The sequence below is a fragment of the Ipomoea triloba genome, chromosome 14 (assembly GCF_003576645.1).
Source record: "Ipomoea triloba cultivar NCNSP0323 chromosome 14, ASM357664v1".
Lineage (NCBI taxonomy): Eukaryota > Viridiplantae > Streptophyta > Magnoliopsida > Solanales > Convolvulaceae > Ipomoea > Ipomoea triloba.
The window spans coordinates 10,462,184-10,480,612 of record NC_044929.1 but is presented as its reverse complement, the minus strand read 5'-3'; the positions used below and the strand labels follow the sequence as shown (position 1 = coordinate 10,480,612).

Below are 18,429 nucleotides of genomic sequence, written 5' to 3'. Positions count from 1 at the left end.
GAACATGTAAAGATTGGTGAAAGGAAATAGTGAGGGTATAAAGGGTGAGAAGATTTAAGAAAAGTAAATGTAAATAAAAGCGGATGGGGGCTAGAATGTCATGGAGATTGGTTCGAAGCGTATGGTAGAGGCTTGATTTCCATCGAGTTATGGTTGAAGGAGCTTGGAACATTGTCCTGAGTGGCGTCACACTCAAGCTCCCAATCCTCAGTTGGTTGGGGAATTTTATCAAACACTTTCTCTACAAATTCCCTCCGGATCTCATCTTCTCAGATTGAGAGCGGGAGATGTGGGTAGTGGGCTACATCTCTTTGCGATATCTCGCCAAAGAGATGATCCTACACTCTTGAAGAGAACGGGGCCCTCGATCTTAACAAGATCATACAAAACATACACACAATTTCAACATTCCCCAAAGAAATCAAACTCATTCATCAATTTTAGATCATGAACACAAATCTCCATCCTTCCTAGCCCCAATCCTAGGGATTAGCCCTTCATAGGCTTTAACAACATCATCTCATTCAAATAGAAAAGCATATTTACAAGACCAAGATAAAAAGCAAATAACTTTAGTAAAAAGGAAAAGCAAGAGAGTTCCAAAGAGAAAGCAAGTTTTAATGAAAGAGGTTACCCAAAGGATCTCAAGGCTATGGAGATCCAAGTTCTCTCCTCCAAGGAGCTCTTCCTCCTCTTCCTAATCCAATCTAACCCTAACCTAAAGTGAGAAGTGAAAAATTGACAAAAGACTCCCTCCTCCTAGCTGAAATGTCCCTTAAATACTAAAACATCGCGCAGGATTTTGGTGCCTGTCCACGCCTGCTCACACGCGTGTGGACTGGCGTGGACGGTTACTGGAATGATTCCACGCCAGCTCACATGCGTGGTGGTGCTTGTGGGCGTGAATTTCTCCGTTTTCGTCTCTTTTGTTGTTTCCGGTTTGGTCTTTGTGTGTCCCCGTGTGGATTGGTTCTTCTTTTCATTGCTTAATGCTTTCTTTGGTTGATTTCAGCCTTTAATCCTGTGGGAATCCTTCAAAACACTCCACACAAAACTCTTTTGCAATTTGTTAGTAAAATAGCACAAAAACACATAATTGCATCCTTCAAGACTTTGTTTTGGCAAGAAATCAACTTAATTAGTTCTAGATAATTAGGTACTTTTGGCGTCTATCAAAGTTTCCACACTTTAGATTGCTCGTCCACGAGCAAATTATACATTCAAAGCCTTCTCATTTAGATGCCAAAAGTATCCAAGCTAAAGATATGCTCAATACAATGATTAGTATTCATTCAAAACACAATCTGCCAGGAGATGTGAAATCCTTCACAATATCTTCAAGGAATGATAAAAATGTGCCATACACTGCTATGAATATTCAAACAAAGCAAAACCCCTGTTGGTCGCAACTTGGACAGTTAGGTAGTTTTCACAATATCAAGCATGCAGTCCAAAATTTCATTCACCTCTTATTGTGCGAAGGCCTTAAGCTGATCCCCCTAGTGGGAACGATGTACAAAACCTAACCAATCGTCCTCCCTTATCGCCAAAGCCCTAACGTAAAAGTAAGTGAAAATAGATACATGGGCCTCTCTCCGCCAGTGGCTTGGGCGGTAACTCATTCTTCTCACTTCCTAGGGTAACATCATCAAGCGACCCAACTTCGCATGGAGCTCCATGCTTTTTCGAAGACAGTGTAATGGGTGCTTGAACCTAGCGAAGCGGCTTTCCTCATCTCAATTTTCTCATCTCCTAGGGCCATTTTATTGTGAACAACCGACTCCAGATATAACATTTATGTATTTTGAAGACTGTGGTTGCTCACCACCTAGCGAGATTGTAACACCCCGCCTCGGCTATACCGTACATCCGGAGTGGTTACTGCCACACCTAGACTGAATCCAATCAAATCCAGAAAGAGTCCACTCTAGATGCATCGGCTAAAGAAGGAAAACTGTTTCACACACTTTCTACTTGACAAAAGCTTTACGTATATATTGCAGCGGGAAGAAAGCAAGGTAGCTAGGTTAGCTACTACTATATATACAAGGATCGACCCATTGGGTCCAAAAACATGAAAGTTTAAGTTGTTCACAACTTGTTAGCCATACTAAGGCTACAAAAGATATTTACACAAAAAAAGGAGTTGTTCTAGACAGTATACTTCGGAGAGAGCGGAGCAGGAGGAGCAGGAGCGTAACCGGGAGCGTAGGGGTCATCATCAAGGCGGAACTGCACATAGTCATCATAGTCCAACACTGGAAACAAAACTCAGATGAGCTCTCAGCGCTCATCGGGCTACAAGAGCCCACACTAGACAACATCTGTTAAAAACACATTGAAGTGTAGTTAGCACGACAGCTAAGTAAGAGAATCCATGGTCACCCAAAATTCAACAAAGGTTTTCAAAACACGTATAAGAGAGTTTTGTAACTTTTACTCATTTGATGAGTTTTCTCCTGCAAATAAATTAACAAAGAGGACTTGCACAAAAAGTGATTAGTGAACCAAAATCAACATGTCTCTTAAGACAAAATCATTTCTTTCTCAAGGTCGTTACAGAGTAACCCTTTTTTCATCTTTAAAACTCCCTTAGTTTCATATTAGCAAGCGTGAGGCCTTTGGAGTATTCTCATAACTCCCTCTCTGACCACTTGGATCATCGAACTCGGGGTCAGTGGTCATCACCCGGTCTAACGCTGATCCCCTGGACGTAAGGTTCGTTAAAATGATTCCTAGCTGGCCTAGCCAGGTCCGTTAAAACGACACCTACCCGGACTTCTGGAGTAACTATACTTTAAGTGTGCACACCCGCATAGGAATACCTCATCCTACGAGTTATATAGTACCCGGCGAATAGACTTCGCCCTGCAATATGAACTAGTCATATAATATAACATAACGACGAATAGACTTCGCCCTGCAGTATGAATGATCATACAATATAACACAACGACCACTGGGCAATGGCACTTAAAGCCACCCGTGGGTCAATCAAGGTCCTCCTCAACTTTACTTTAGAAACTAAGGTTTTGAAAACATTTTCCTTCCTTCAGTTTTCTTTCTTAAATCATTTCTTTTTGGACATATTTCTCATTTGAGTCCAATACTTGAAATTGGCTACCTCATTAGCCCATGGAAGATTTTCAAAATACACTCAGTACCCGCAGGCTTTTCAAACACCATTTTCTCATCTTTCTCACGTAAAGTACACACTCACTAAAAGTGGTATTTTCCTTCAAAAATAAGGTTTTGACAACCTGTGTACCAAAATAGCATACGTTCTTCAACGTATGTTTTTATAAACATTTTTGGATATACTTCACGTCTCATACTTGAAATCCATCCACCTAGTTATACCCTTATATATTCTACTAACACAACACAAAGCTCATAAATCCATATTTCAACTATCAATCATCAAATCTTAAGTGACAAAACCAACTTAAGGGACTTCTTACCTCTTGGTTGAAGTACTTTTTGCAAGAAGGATTTTGATCCTCTACTCAAATCTTTCACCAAAAATTCCTAGGCAAAACATATCGTCATAATAATAATTTTACGAAATCTTAACCTATAGTAAGGTTCTAGGGAAGAAGACAAGGCTTTTAACCGAATAAAAAATGGAATTTTACCGAATAGATGATGATCTTGATGAAGAAATTGGCTATGGAAGCTCTTGAATTCAAGGAAGAAGATGAAGTTTTCTCTCTCTCTTTCCTCTCCAATATTTCGATCACAATGGGGAAAAATAAAATGATCAAGCTTATATATTTTCCCTTATAAGATTAGGATGAGGAAGCTTGGAGAAAAAGTTACATTGTTTCTTATAAGGGAAGAAAGAAGAAACTTGGAGATCAAGTTTCTATTTAGATCATCTCCAAAAATTATTTTAATATTAGCATGTGGCTAGAAGGAATGACACTTGTCACAATGCTATGGTAAATCTTGAAGAATAAGACTTCCCTTGCCAGTTAGGGGATAAATCAGATAAAGTTAGGGTAGAAAATAATTTAGGGACAATAGGGTGGCTGCCTAGGTTCTAGAAGAGACAAAATAAAATTAAAACATAGATGATATCAGTCAAATAATTGGTATCAAATTGAAAAATACATGTGCTGGCAGAAAGAAATTGGCAGAACACTGGATCCGGATTAAAAATATTATTGGGAGTATTTGGTAAGGTATTTTGATACCATTTTCTTCAAATATGTAGTTAAGCAAATCAAGAACCCACATATAAAATTTCATAATGATCGGAGTAGTATAAGTATGGTTTTCGAATTCTTTTTCAGAACTAGTCCAGAGAGAAAAATTCTGGACAGCACACTGCCAAGGGCAAAAATGGAATTTTCTGTGTTTACTCAAATATCCAAATGACCATAACTTTTTAAGGATATCAAGTACTATAGGTTGGGGTTCTAAAATAAAAATTTCAGGTAAAACGGAGTTCGGGAAGTATGTTTACCGAATAAATCTTTCGGACTGCGCCGAGTTGAAATTTTCTGAAAAAAGAATAGTTAGAAACATTTTTGGCTAAAAATCATTTTGTAACAAAAATGGTGAATAAATTTCGGGGTGTCACAGAGATAGCTTTCCTCGTATCTTATCTCGGGGATTGGCTTTTTAACCTTTTCTACTCTTTCTCCGAACAACCCCTCGTGCCTTTTTCTTTGGGAAAAGGGATATTTCACTCAATGTTCACTAGAAGGCTCTCCTTTTGCCCCATGTTCTATCTATGATTATTCAATTCCGGGCTTTGCTTAACTTATCTTTCTGAAATTAGGGGTTGCACACTCCCACTTCGAGAGATCCTTAACTAAGGTCTTTACAAAATAAGAGGCGAATACCAAGCAAGAAGTAGGGGTACCTTCAAGGTTATTCAAAGAGAAAACTTTTTGGCACAGATTTAGCATTCTCCATAGATAGAATGAATAACAACACATACTTGTGGCTTGATTATCTTTCGAACAAATGAAACAGATTCATTTCCATTTTTAAGCACAACGTGCTCTTTCCACACTTTAGACCAAACATCGTCCTCGATGTTGTCTTAGAATATAATGAAACAAAGAAACAACAAACATGCATGTTTCCACACTTTAAAATGATAACATGAGGTTCACATAATAAATAGACGAGGGATAAGAGGTAAAGAACCTAGTAAGCATCCCACGTCATATTGCTCATAAATGCTTGAATAGATGATTCTCATGTTCTTGCAACGAGATCTGCATGGAAATATAGAACCTACAGAATAGGGAATCACAACTCGGAGGGTTATTTGACAAAATAAGGTAAAGATAATAATAAAGCAAGGTAAATAACGGGTTGCCTCCCGATCAGCGCTACGTTTAACGTCTTTAGCCCGACGAGAATGATATGAGGATCTTGTTACTCAACATCCCAGGGTACTAGCCTGCAACACTGGACTATTCCCTACGCATTTTGCATCCCATAGTATTTCTTGACTTGGCGGCCGTTTACTTTGAAAGTTCCTTTCTCAGGATGCATGATCTCTAAAGTTCCATAAGAAAAAACCTTTGTAACAATATATGGCCCCGTCCATCGCGATTTAAGTTTTCCAGGAAAGAGTCGCAATCTGGAATTGAATAGCAACACCTTATCTCTTTCAGTGAATTCTTTGTTCTTCTTGATGTGCATGCCATGGTAAAACTTTGATCGTTCCTTGTAAGATCTGGATGTCTCATCGGCAAGCAAACGCCATTCTTCCAATTCATTCAGTTGAAACATCCTCTCCTGTCCAGCTATGGTTAGATCTTCATTCAGCTTTTTAATGGCCTAATATGCCTTATGCTTGATCTCAACCGGAAGGTGACATGCTTTGCCATATACCAATCTGTATGGAGTAGTCCCTATTGGCGTCTTATATGCAGTCCAAAAAGCCCATAAAGCGTAGCTAAGCTTGTCAGCCCAATCCTTTCTATGCCGAGTCACTGTCTTTTCCAATATGACCTTAATATCTCTATTTGCATTCTCAACTTGCCCGGTAGTTTGAGGGTGATACGGGACTCCTCCCGGATGTTGTATGCCTTGCTTTTGAAGTAATCTCCGCATGGGCACATTCCGGAAGTGTGTTCCCCTATCGCTAATTACAATCTGTGGCACTCCAAATCTTGTGAATAATTTCTTTAGAAATCTTGTTACGCTCCTGGCATCATTGTTTCGAAGTGCTTCTGCTTCAACCCACATTGATACGTAATCCACTACTATAAGGATATATTTGAAACCTTTGGAATCCGGAAACGGTCCTGCAAAGTCTAATCCCCATATATCGAAAATTTAGCATGCCAGTATGTAATTCTGTGGCATCTCATCTCTCCCAGTGATGTTCCCAGTCCGTTGACATCTGTCACAATTTCTTACGCAAATCTGAGCGTCCCGAAATATTGAGGGCCAATAGATTCCTGCTTCAAGTACTCTCCTTGCAGTTCTGTTTGTCGAGTGATGGCTCATTTGGTGGCACTCTCCCAGTATTTCATGTCCTTCAGCCTCTGTTACACAACGTCGAATTATTTGGTCAGCGCACACTTTAAATCGAGATTCGGCTTGTAATTTCCTTCTTGCATGTGTATCCAAAAATTATGGTAATTTTCCCCCTACAAGGTAGTTGGCTAGATCTGCATACCAAGGTGTGAGATAGAGACCCATCAATTTCTCTTCAGGAAAATATTCATTCACCTCTCCAGTCGTATCTTGTCCTTTTTCATTATCTAGCCTTGATAAATGATCAGCTGCACTATTCTCAACTCCTTTTCGGTCCACGATAGTCACGTCAAATTCTTGCAACAACAAAATCCATCTAATCAGTCTTGGCTTTGCTTCAGGTTTAGACATAAGAAACCTGATAGCCGCATGATCAGTATGAATGATGACCTTTGACATCAAGAGATATGATCTGAATTTATCCAATGCAAACACTATTGCAAATAATTCTTTCTCGGTCGTGGTGTAAGCTTGTTATGGCTTTGTTAACATTCGACTAGCATAGGCAATAGGCTGAAATTTCTTATCATTTTTCTGCCCTAGCACAACTCCAACCGCAAAATTACTTTGGTCCTACTAGAATCGGAGTATGTACCATGGCATTCTTCAAATCTTGAAATGCTTTCATAGCATCCTTATTTAGTTCAAATATAGCGTCCTTTTCCAACAGTTTAGTCAATGGTCTTGCAATTTTCGAGAAGTCCTTTATAAATCTTCTGTAGAATCTCACATGTCCTAAGAAACTCCTCAAGGATGTCACATTGTGCGGCGGTGGCAGGGTTTCAATAATTGCTGTTTTAGCTCTGTCAACCTCAATTCCTTTTTTCGAAATTTTATGTCCAAGCACAATTCCTTTTGTGACCATGTAATAACTGTTGGTCCCGGTGGTAACAATGTGAGTCTAGAAGGGGGGGTTGAATAGACTCACAAGAGGTTTTTGAAAACCTTTTCTTCTAAAGAGATAACGCAGCGGAAAGGTTATATCAAATTTTAGCTTCACTTTGCACTTAGGATTTTCTTGTAAAAGATATTATATTTGAGTGATATATGCAATGCAATACGTAAAATAAATAAAGGAGGGAGAGAGAGAGAGAGAGAGTTTTTATAGTGGTTCCGCTGTTAACTAAGCCTACTCCACTCTTCTGCACAACTCGTGAAGGTTTGCACTATATTTCCTTTATAGTACAATCTCCGTTACAACAAGGTCCTTTGATCACTAAGCCCGGCAGCCTTGTTGTTGTAGGTTTTTCAACTTCTTCCAAGTTTACTCCGCCTCTTTCTACTTCACTTGTAGAGATGGTTGAAAGGTTGTAATGGTTCTCCAACTTGAAATCCTTGTGATTAGTTTCCTTGAACAGCTTCTTAACCACACAAGAATTTCCAATGAAATCTGAATATTACTTGTAAGCTTATGAATATCACACTGAAAGTTTTTCACTTGATAGACAATATTTCGCGTATTTCAACCTTGTCAAAGTGAGATGGGACAAGGGTATTTATAGGTGGAATTTCAGATCCGTTGGAGGGAAAATGAAATTCAAAACCTATTGTCCAGTGTGTAATATCCAATGGGTAGTGTTTTCATCTTTTTCAGAATGTCAGTACTTTCTAGCCGTTTGTCCACTTTTGTGCAAGGACAACTTGTCTTTTGTCACTCAAAAAGGTGACAATCATTAAACACTCCTTGGGATCATTGCATAGGACCCAAAATGACATTCAGTTATACCCATTCTCAGGGCAGTAGATAAGACAACTTATCAGAGAATGTCTTTGCCTTGGTTGTGCGAGAATGATTGACCTTATCATTTCTCTTAATCTCCTCGAGACAATCACACTCTTGATTGCTCGGTTATAAAAGCTTGGCCCTTCCATGTTTCGGCCTATGATCCTAGTCTTCGGTTCTTCAAATCTTCATTACTTCAGATCTTCAACTCCTCGGTACTTCACTCTTCCGTTGGAGTCTTCAAGCCTTCGGTATTAAGAACTCGGGTCCTTAGAAATTGCTAAGGATTCGGTTATCCTATAAGACTAAGATACAAAGCATAAACCTATTCTAAATACTAGACAAAAGTTAGGGGTCTCCTCGGATAGTTGGTATCATCAAAATCAACAACTCGGGGTTCCTAACAATTTCCCCCTTTTTGATGATGCCAACACCCTAAGTTCATTCTATTCGGCTTTCTTTATCCTTAAAGGGATTTTCATTAAGTGTGCCAGAATAGTTGAAGTTTTACATAAGAAAGCGAGGAGTAAAACAAAACTAGAAAACACACACACGTTGAGCCCTAAACGAGAGAAGACTTTTATTTATCAAGGGAGTTTCATACATCATTACAAAAAGCAATACTGACAAAAATTAAAAAACAGAGAAGAACTTCTTCTTATTTTGAGCTTTCACCAGTCTTCTTCTTCTTCTCTTCTTCCCAAATTTCGTATTCCCTGAGCTGGATCATGTCGTTGATTTCTTTCCTTGCTTTCACAGTGTCGAGTCCATCAATCTTGAAAGCATATTTTCTGTGTAGCTTCAGCACTAGATAATTTTGGACGACTTCACCAAGATTTTCTCCCCTTATAACTCCCCAGTCCCACCATTTTATCAGTTCAGGAGCATTCATTCCATCGGAGAAACTTTGTTGTATGGTCTTCAAGATTTGGGCAATGCCATTCATTTTGGCTCGACCATCAACTGCTTTGGTTATCTTGTTTGCATCTTCAAGTACCTTCATAACTTTCTCAAATCTTTTCTGTTCTTCTTGCTGAATTTGGAAGATCTCTTCGTTTTTCTTCTTTTGCTCAAAAATTCTTTCATTTTGATCCCTTAAGAAGATCATTCTGTCCATGGGTTGCTTTTTGTTCCAGAAGGGTGAGATATTGCATTCTTGATATTTCTTTCCAGATCCTTCCTTGTATGGAACGTATTCAATAGGTTCTCCATTAACTCTTCGAGTCATTTCTTTCCTTTGCTTCTTTTGTTGTTTAAAACTCGGTTCACCACTGGAAGGTTTATTTTGCGTTCTCTTCGGGGATGGTGAAGGAGATGGAGTTTTCCTAAGATTTAGGATGGCCTTCCTTTCTCGTGAAATATCATCATTGTCCTGATCACCATCTCTTCGGACAATTTCTTTTCCTTTGCGAGTGCTCGGAGGCCTTCCTTTCATTTCTTCCCCCTTGTTGGCATCATTAATCTCAATGAGAAAATCCACTTTGTTACTCAGACGATTGATACAGACTTGCAGTTCCTTAAGAGTCCACTCGAACTCCGAAACAAGGGATGCTGTTGCGTGTTGATTCCCAGTGACAGATTCAAGCTTTGAGCATGATAGATCAAGACGCTCCTTGATGAAGGCATGCTTCGTAACCAGATCACGCTGTATGGTCGTGATTTCAGTTACCGAGTCCTTCAAGGATCCAAGGGAAATGAGATTCTCATAAAAAGCATGGTGAATCTTCTTCTCAAGAGCCGTAAGTATTTCATCGGTGTTAGACATAGAGGACTTCTTTTTCTGCCTTCGTACGTCCTTCTTGATTTTAGTGATGGACTCATTAAGAGATTTGAATTGCGCATCTTGAGTCCTTGCTAATCCCTGTATGGCATTCAACAGAGAAGTGAAAGCAGAAGAGGTATTAACAATTACCTCAGAAGAGTCCGAGCTCTTAGATGCCTCAGCAGTATGATCATGACTTTCCTTGGTAGGTGCTTCCATATTTTCACCTTGAACCAAGACGAGTTCATGTCCGTCAGCAAGTTTCAAACCACTTGATCCGTCGATTGGAGAGGGTAAGTTTTCGGGGCTGGCACTTTTGGATGCTTCCAAATTTCCATCCGATGTGTAGTCCGGAAAAACTTCTACCTCAACATCAAACAGATTTAAGTCCGATGTGATCATCTTTTCATCAAGTATATGCATGCCATCATGATTCGCACCTCGAGACGCTTCCATGGTTTCATCTCGGGCAGAACTAGGACTTAGCATAATTTGTGCTTCTAAGGATTCAGTGGGAGCAGACCTCGGCTCATCGGTATGGTGCTGATCAGAATCATCATTAGCACGAGTAGTCTGTGCATCCGTATTTGGAATGATAATGGCTCGAGAAGGAGGAACATTTCTTCCAGAAGGTTCATCGTTGTCATCATTATCATCATCATCCTTCTTATAAAGTTGATCACAGCATCCTTGATTTGGATCATAGTCCGAATCCTCAGCATCATCTTCGTCTTGTTGACGACTCGGCCCAACATCGGGTCTGAGATCCCGTATCTCTATTTGTGCTCGAGAGATATTGTGGATCTTGGCAATCTGCATGTCCTCTAACATAAGGCGTTCCCGAGGAGATCGGTAGCCTACGTTCAAATCAACAGATTTGCCAAACCGAGTTGTTCTTCCTTGTAGTTTTTCAGGAAAAACTCTTTCAATTTCATCGTGTTTGGTGGCATCAAAGATTGATCTCGTACCCATCCATTCCAGTGCCCATTCTTCTTCTTCGACCATTTCACTGATTGTGCTTGCAATGACCCGAAGACTTGACATCCGCCAATCCTGCCAGTTGTAAATACGAGCAAGTTCTCGTCTCAATATCTCTTCATGAGAAAGTAAGGCAGTGAACGCCTCGGCAGGAGGCATTTCATCCTCAGATTCCTCATATGCCAACTGTTGAGCCAAAGCTTCATCGGCATTAATCTGTTGAGTAATAGGATCGGGATGGAGGGTGAGTTGCTGAAAGGACTCAGGTATTTCAGATTCGGTTGTTTCAGATGGGATCTCCTTAATCCGAATAGTTGACACACGTGGCCATTGCAAAAAGATGTGTCTGTGAATATAATCAAGAGCGAGCATGATATGGGCCATGGGAGGAGACATATGTTCTGTGATTTGTCTTCGGACTATCTCAGGCATCGGTCGATAGGATTGATAAGAGGCATCATCATCTTCCCCCTTAGAGTCATCTTCTATCATTGTGGATTCGGAATCAGACTCATTTCTACTATGTGGCAAAGTGAGTGCCAGCTGTTGTGTTCTGGGCATGGGAGCAATAGGACTTTCTGGTTCAGTAATTAATGGTTCGGGAGGTGGTACTGACTCCGAAACAGGTTGATCAGAGAGCGATTCGGTTTGAGGAGTCTTAGAGAGATCAAGAGGTGGAGGAAGAACTTGGTGACAAACTTCAAGTTGAGCATCCCTCGGTTCCTCTTCTGCTGGTAAGACAGCAGCTGATTGTGTCTCATGATCCGCTTCAACTTCTTCAGTCCTATCTTTCCTTTGTTTCTTTTTCGGACGTTTAAGTTGTTTTGCCTTCCTTTTCTTAGTGATTTCTTTTGATGCCTTTGCCTCTTCCTCATGAGAGGATTCGACATGCTTCCCTTTTGATCTATCAGACTTGTGACTTTCAGAGACTTCGGTGAGATCCTTCTCAGCCGAACTCTTAGAGCGTTTGGACTTGTGCTTCTTTAACTATTTCTTTGGGCAACTTCCAAATCTCCTGCCTTGCGCTTTTTGGAGGACTTCTCTGGCTCTTCCTCAGATAGAGATTTGGTGTGTTTTGAGGATTCAGTATGTTTGGAGGCTTTTGGTTTTGATGGCTCGGGTTGTGTCTTTGGTTGGTGTGTGGAGCCTTCCGAGCCATGACCTTTAGCTGCTTCAGTTTCCCGCTGTCCAACTGAGCTTTTTGACGACTTGGATTTTGATTTCTTCTGTTCCTTCCTCAAGGCAACTTCCAGTGCATCTGCCTTTCGCTTGAGATAATTAGGAGGATTTGAGGTCATGTGATAGTGAGTTCGATGAGAGGCAGTTCCAGTGCGCAACTTCACCTTCTTATCTTTCAAGATGGCACCGATCATGAATCCATAGCCGAGAACTTTGACTATCCATCCGGATGAAGGATCCACACCCGTTTGAATATTTTCAACTAAAAAAAACAAAAATCTCCCTTGACTAATCAACAGGATAATTTTCCAAAAGAGCACACAACATTCTCATCTTCTTGTCCGATATATCATCAGTACCAGATTGTTTACTCTCAATAATCTTATTCAAGATATCCACCACAAACTCATAGTCCATTTTCAGCATCTTTTTCTTTAAAATGGATGGAAAGGATGAGGGTTGACAATGACCCTTCATCTTTTTCCACATTTTCTTTCTGCTATATTCTTTCCCAGAGCAATCTGGATGAAAGTCATCCCCACAGATAGGAAAATCAAAAACTCTCCTTATATCTTCATGAGTGACAACAACCTCAGTACCATGAACTACTGAATGAATTTCATGAATGCCATTAACAGTTTGTACCTCAGCATTGATGTAAAACTGTGTCACATCAATAGGATACGAAGCATTGTATTTAAAGGTAACAAACTTGTAGAGATTACCGTCCTTCAGACATTTAACCACGTGATTGCCAAAATCTTTATCAAGCACTTTATTGAGGAAGCCGTTGACATCAAGCATTGAACCGGCTTTAACCATGCAATGGTTGGACTTTTGACCCTTAATAGTGGTAGAGAAGAATTTGAAAACTTCCACATCCTCACATGGACGGGTTATAATCCTTGGTGGTCTGAAAGTTTCTTGAGTAGTTTTGATCTTTTCTGGTGAGGGTGAGGGTTTTGGAATTGGAGCATGAGTATCAGAAACCTCATCGGAAGATGAGTTTGAACTTCCGGACGACGAACTTGAACTGGATGACGACATGATAGCCAACACTTGGTGTTTTTGGAGAGGTTTTAGGGTTTTTGAGGGTAACGGTGCTTTTGGGAGGGTAAAAGGTGAAAAGTGAAAGGTATGAGTGGTTATATATGGTGAGAGATAGTGGATTAGGTGGATCGGGTCATTTTAGAGAAAATGGAGCGAATTTATGGACATGAGACAAAAAACCTTAAATGCCCTTTAATGAGGGGGCAAAAATGGCATAAAGCCATAGTCGTGGTTTGTACTGATAAGGATATTTTTCCCATAAGATGAAATTGTCGTTTAATGAAGAGAGAGAAAAGCACTCATTTTACCATCACATCTTTGATGGCCTGTCCTTTCATGTATGTCGGTTCAGAGAAGTTGGAGCGCATGCTTCAGCATTTTCTACGAATAGGGCATCGACACGTGTATCATCACGATCCCACGTTCTCAAGTTAAACGGTCATTAGAGGGTTTCTCCAAGAAGCTTGTTCAACATGACACATATTTAACCCTTCGATTACAAGTAGTGCATAGTGACTTAAAAGGTTAAGGATTCGGAAACGCAATCCTTCGGTCAGTATGAGTTCGGTTATCACCATATGCTCTGTGCTTTATCAGTCTTCGGTACTGATAGTGTTTCAGCCTTTGAGTTTGTCATTCTTCGGTAAGATATAATAATTCGGAAAAGCGAGAGACAGACTACGCAGGCAAGAGATAGTTCCATTCATTCAAAAGATAACATGTGACAACCAAGACAACACACTAGATTAACCAACCCAACCCTGATTTCATTACAAGGCATGACAACTACTTTCTTGCCTTGCCTTTGCCCTTATTCTTTGCATGCCTACTGTTAGCAGTGGACATAAGGCTTTGTCCTTGGCTGCTCTCAGTGGTAGGAGGGCTTGGAGCAGGTGGAGCACTAAGGGCAGCATCAGGGTTCCAGGATGGAGCCATAGGTCCATAACCAGGATGATTTTCAAGTACCGAGGACTTGTCAGATACATCGTCTGGCTCGAGCATTTCAACCAATCAAAGTTGCAACCGTCCAAGAGTTTTGAGTTTATCCATTAATGTGAGTCCGTGAACTCTGATTCTGATGAGCATTAATTTCAAGATGTCATAACTGATGAGTCTCTTCAGTTTTGGAACGATTCGGTTGTCTCTTCATCAATTCATCTCTATCATACCGAGCTCATGCCTCAAGGTAGAGAATCTTGCTTCGGCAAGAGGTTTTGTGAGAATATCCGCAAGCTGGTCTTCGGTATTCACATACTCAAGTTTGATATCCTTTTTCTCCACATGATCTCGAATGAAATGATACTTAATATCAATATGTTTGGTTCTAGAGTGCAATACTGGATTTTGTGTTATGGCAATAGCACTTGTGTTGTCACACATAATGCTGACTTCCTTGGCAGATACACCATAGTCTTTGAGTTGTTGCATCATCTATAGTATTTGTGCACAACAGCTGCCAGCTGCTATGTATTCGGCTTCAGCAGTGCTTGTGGCAATAGAATTTTGCTTTTTGCTGAACCAAGAGACAAGCCTTCCCCCTAAGAATTGGAATGTCTCTGATGTACTCTTTCGATCAATTTTGCACCCAGCAAAGTCTGCGTCAGAATATCCAACTAGATCGAAGGCGTCACTCCTTGGGTACCAAAGTCCCACACTTTGAGTCCCTTTTAGATATCTTAGTATCTTTTTGGCAGCACTTAAATGACTTTCCTTCGGATTGGCCTGAAACCGAGCACATACTCCCACGGCAAACGATATGTCTGGTCGACTAGCCGTTAAGTATAGTAGTGAACCAATGATTCCTTTATACTTCGTCTGATCCACTTCCTTCCCTTCGTTATCGATATCCATACGCAACGAAGTGTTCATGGGAATTTTAATCGAGGACTTCCCATCAACTCCAAACTTCTTGATGAGATCCTTGGTGTATTTTGCTTGATTTATAAAAATGCCATCTCATTCTTGTTTGACTTGAAGACCCAAAAAGTAGTTTAATTCTCCCATCATGCTCATCTCAAATTTACCTTGCATGAGTTTTGAGAATTTCTCACATAGGTCCGAATCGGTACTTCCAAAAATGATGTCATCTACATAGATTTGCACCAACAGGATATGATCTCCATTTTTTATTCTAAAAAGTGTTTTGTCAACTATTCCTTTTGTGAATCCGTAGCTTATAAGAAAGCATGATAACGTGTCATACCAAGCCCTTGGAGCTTGTTTTAAACCATATAAAGCCTTTTTGAGTTTATAGACTTTATTCATCCCGACTTCTGAGATAAAACCTAGGGGCTGCTCGACATATACTTCTTCTTCCAAAAGTCCATTTAAGAAGGCACTTTTGACATCCATTTGATAGACTTTAATGTCTTTCCGTGCAGCATATGCTAGAAAGATTCTTATGGCTTCGAGTCTAGCAACAGGATCGAAGGTTTCATCAAAATCAATCCCTTCTTCCTGACAATAACCTTTTGCAACTAACCGAGCCTTGTTCCTAACAATGACTCCTTGCTCATTCATCTTCTTTCTGAAGACCCATTTGGTTCCAATAACATTTTGATGAGTTGGTCGAGGAACCAATTCCCATACATTGTTTCTCTCGAATTGATGCAGTTCATCTTGCATGGCTATGACCCAATCTGAATCATTTAACGCTTCTTCTACAGTCTTCGGTTCAATTTGAGATATGAAACATGCCATCATGCATTCCCGAATGGATGCACGAGTTCGTACACTATCATGGATATCACCAATGATTTGATCTTGAGGATGGTTTCTCAACCACTTTAGATCTGGCTGAAAAGAAGTAGGAGGTGCTCCTTCATCAATTGTAGGTTCACCTTGATTGCTTTCATCTTGTTGTACTACTGATTGATTCGGTTCAAAGTCATCATTTGGTAATACTTCGGTTTGAGTTGAAGTATTTGGTAGATGATTAGGAAAGAGTGGATAATCATCGACTTCTGATTCTGATCCTTCGGATAGTTCTTCAATTTCTCTATCCTTCGTTTCTTCATCGGTTTGTTTCTCAGAGATCACCATGTCTTCTTTAGATGACTCGTCGAAGACTACGTGTATTGATTCTTCTATCACCATGGTTCACTTATTTAATACTTGAAAAGCTTTACTCTTTTCAGAGTATCCCATGAATATTCCTTCATCAGCACGTTCATCAAAAGCCTTTAGATATGATTTCCTGTTGTTATGGATGAAACATTTACTTCCAAAGATATGAAAGTATTTTACAACAGGTTTTCTGCCTTTTCAGAGTTCGTAAGGTGTAGCTCCATGATCATTATGAATAAGAGATCTATTTTGAGTGTAGCATGGAGTGTTTATGGCTTCGACCCAAAACCGTTTAGGCAAGCCTGAGAAGGCGATCATGGATCTTGCTGCTTCCTTGAGAGTTCTGTTGCGTCTTTCAACCACACCGTTCTGTTGAGGGGTTCTTGCTGCTGAAAGCTGATGCAATATACCCTGTTGTCCACAGAAATCCTGAATGACTTTGTTTACAAATTCAGTTCCTTGATCAGACCGGATTTTGACAATACTTAAATCCTTTTCGGTTTGAAGTCTTCGGAGCAGGTTTGGAAGGACTTTCTCAGTTTCATTCTTCCTCCTTAGAAAGGATGTCCATGTATATCTTGTGTGGTCATCTACTACCACAAGAGTATACTTCCTTCCACTTAGGCTAACTGGATCAACTGGTCCAAATAAGTCCATATGGAGTAGATTTAATGGCCTTGCGTTGGTGTTAAGAGATTTTGTTTTGAACGAAGACTTGATCTGTTTTCCCTTGTGACAAGCTTCACATACTTTATCCTTGTCATAGATTACATTCGGTAATCCTTCAACCAGTTCCTTTCTTGCAAGCTTGTTGATAGCCTTGAAGTTAAGATGATTGAGTTTATGATGTCATTCCCAACTTAGATCTTTCTTGCTTTTGGCTATTAGGCAAGTATTCGGTCTTACTGTTTCCCATGTGACAACATACATATTCTTTCTTCGTTTTGCTGTTAGTACAACTTCATGAGTTAGCTCTGAGATAACTTGGCATTGGTCTCGTGAGAATACAACTTTGTATCCTTTGTCACAAAACTGGCTTGTGCTTAACAGATTGAACTTTAATCCTTCAACATAAGAGACTTCTTGAATGATTAAACCATTCTTCATAACATTTCCGGTGCCCATGGTTCGTCCACTTGAGTTCCCACAGAAGACTACTTTAGGACCATTCTTCGCTTTATAGTTGCTCAATTCTGATTTATCTCCAGTCATATGTCTTGAGCATCCGCTATCTACATACCAAATGGTCATGTTTCCCTACATTCAAATATTAGGTGTTTTTAGGTACCGATACCTTCTTGGGTCCTTGACGGTTAGCGGTGAGCTTGGGCATCCATGCGTACCTAGAACTCTTAAGGTTCATCCTTAGTCCACGATACCCGTTAAACACGCGATAATCATAAGGGATAGCATAGTAGGCTTGAGGTGACTTTGGTGAATAAACCTTTTGAAGAGAAGGCGTTTGTTTATTCGAGTTTATCCTAGTGTATGAGGTTTGCTTATGTCTATGATGGAGCAAAAATTTTGCTCTTGTCATTGGTTCGTAGTCCATGAACCAGTCCTCATCACTGGGGTATAGTCTACCATCTCCACCATTATGCTTGCTAGGGAACTTTTTGAAATTCTTGACACTATTCGAGTAAGAACTCGGTCTTCCCTGAGGTCTACCTTTGCGTTGCCTTTGTGAATAGTGTTGCCTCTTATTGCCTTGGAATTTTCCTTTAGATTGGTTATTCCCAAGTGGTTGACCATTTGCGACACGACCATGATGGTTCGATACGCGCGGTCTATACCGAGGGGTCTGATGACTTCTCGGGTTACCGTTTTGGGAATTCCCTCTCGTAGGTTCCACAATACGTGTTTCAGTCGAATCATTAGATCGACTCGTTGATTGTGGTTCTGTTCCATTTATGGCGTTAATCACTGGCTCAAGGTTTTTAGTTTGTCCTTGGACAAAGACAGAACTTAAACCTCCACTAGTAGAAGGGTCAGTTGGTCGTGTTAAGAGAACATGTTGATGAGAGCTAGAGCTATAACCGAGTCCGGTTCTACTCCCTAATGGTCTTTGATTGTGACACCCCGTAAAATTATTCCAAATAAACGATATTATTTTAATACAAATACTCTAGAAAATAAAATTCATTTTTCAATTATAAATATTTTT

At 40.1% G+C, this 18,429-nt stretch overlaps 1 protein-coding gene across 1 annotated transcript; it reads right to left on the bottom strand.

Moving 5' to 3' along the window:
* Nucleotides 1-5,439: 5,439 nt before the first annotated feature.
* LOC116003929 lies at nt 5,440-7,372 on the bottom strand. The gene is made up of 4 exons (XM_031243868.1): nt 7,103-7,372; nt 6,669-6,897; nt 5,857-6,281; nt 5,440-5,760 (listed from the first exon to the last, which is right to left on the bottom strand). Exons 1-4 carry the CDS (start codon nt 7,370-7,372, stop codon nt 5,440-5,442), a joined length of 1,245 nt encoding a protein of 414 aa, XP_031099728.1.
* Nucleotides 7,373-18,429: the final 11,057 nt, after the last annotated feature.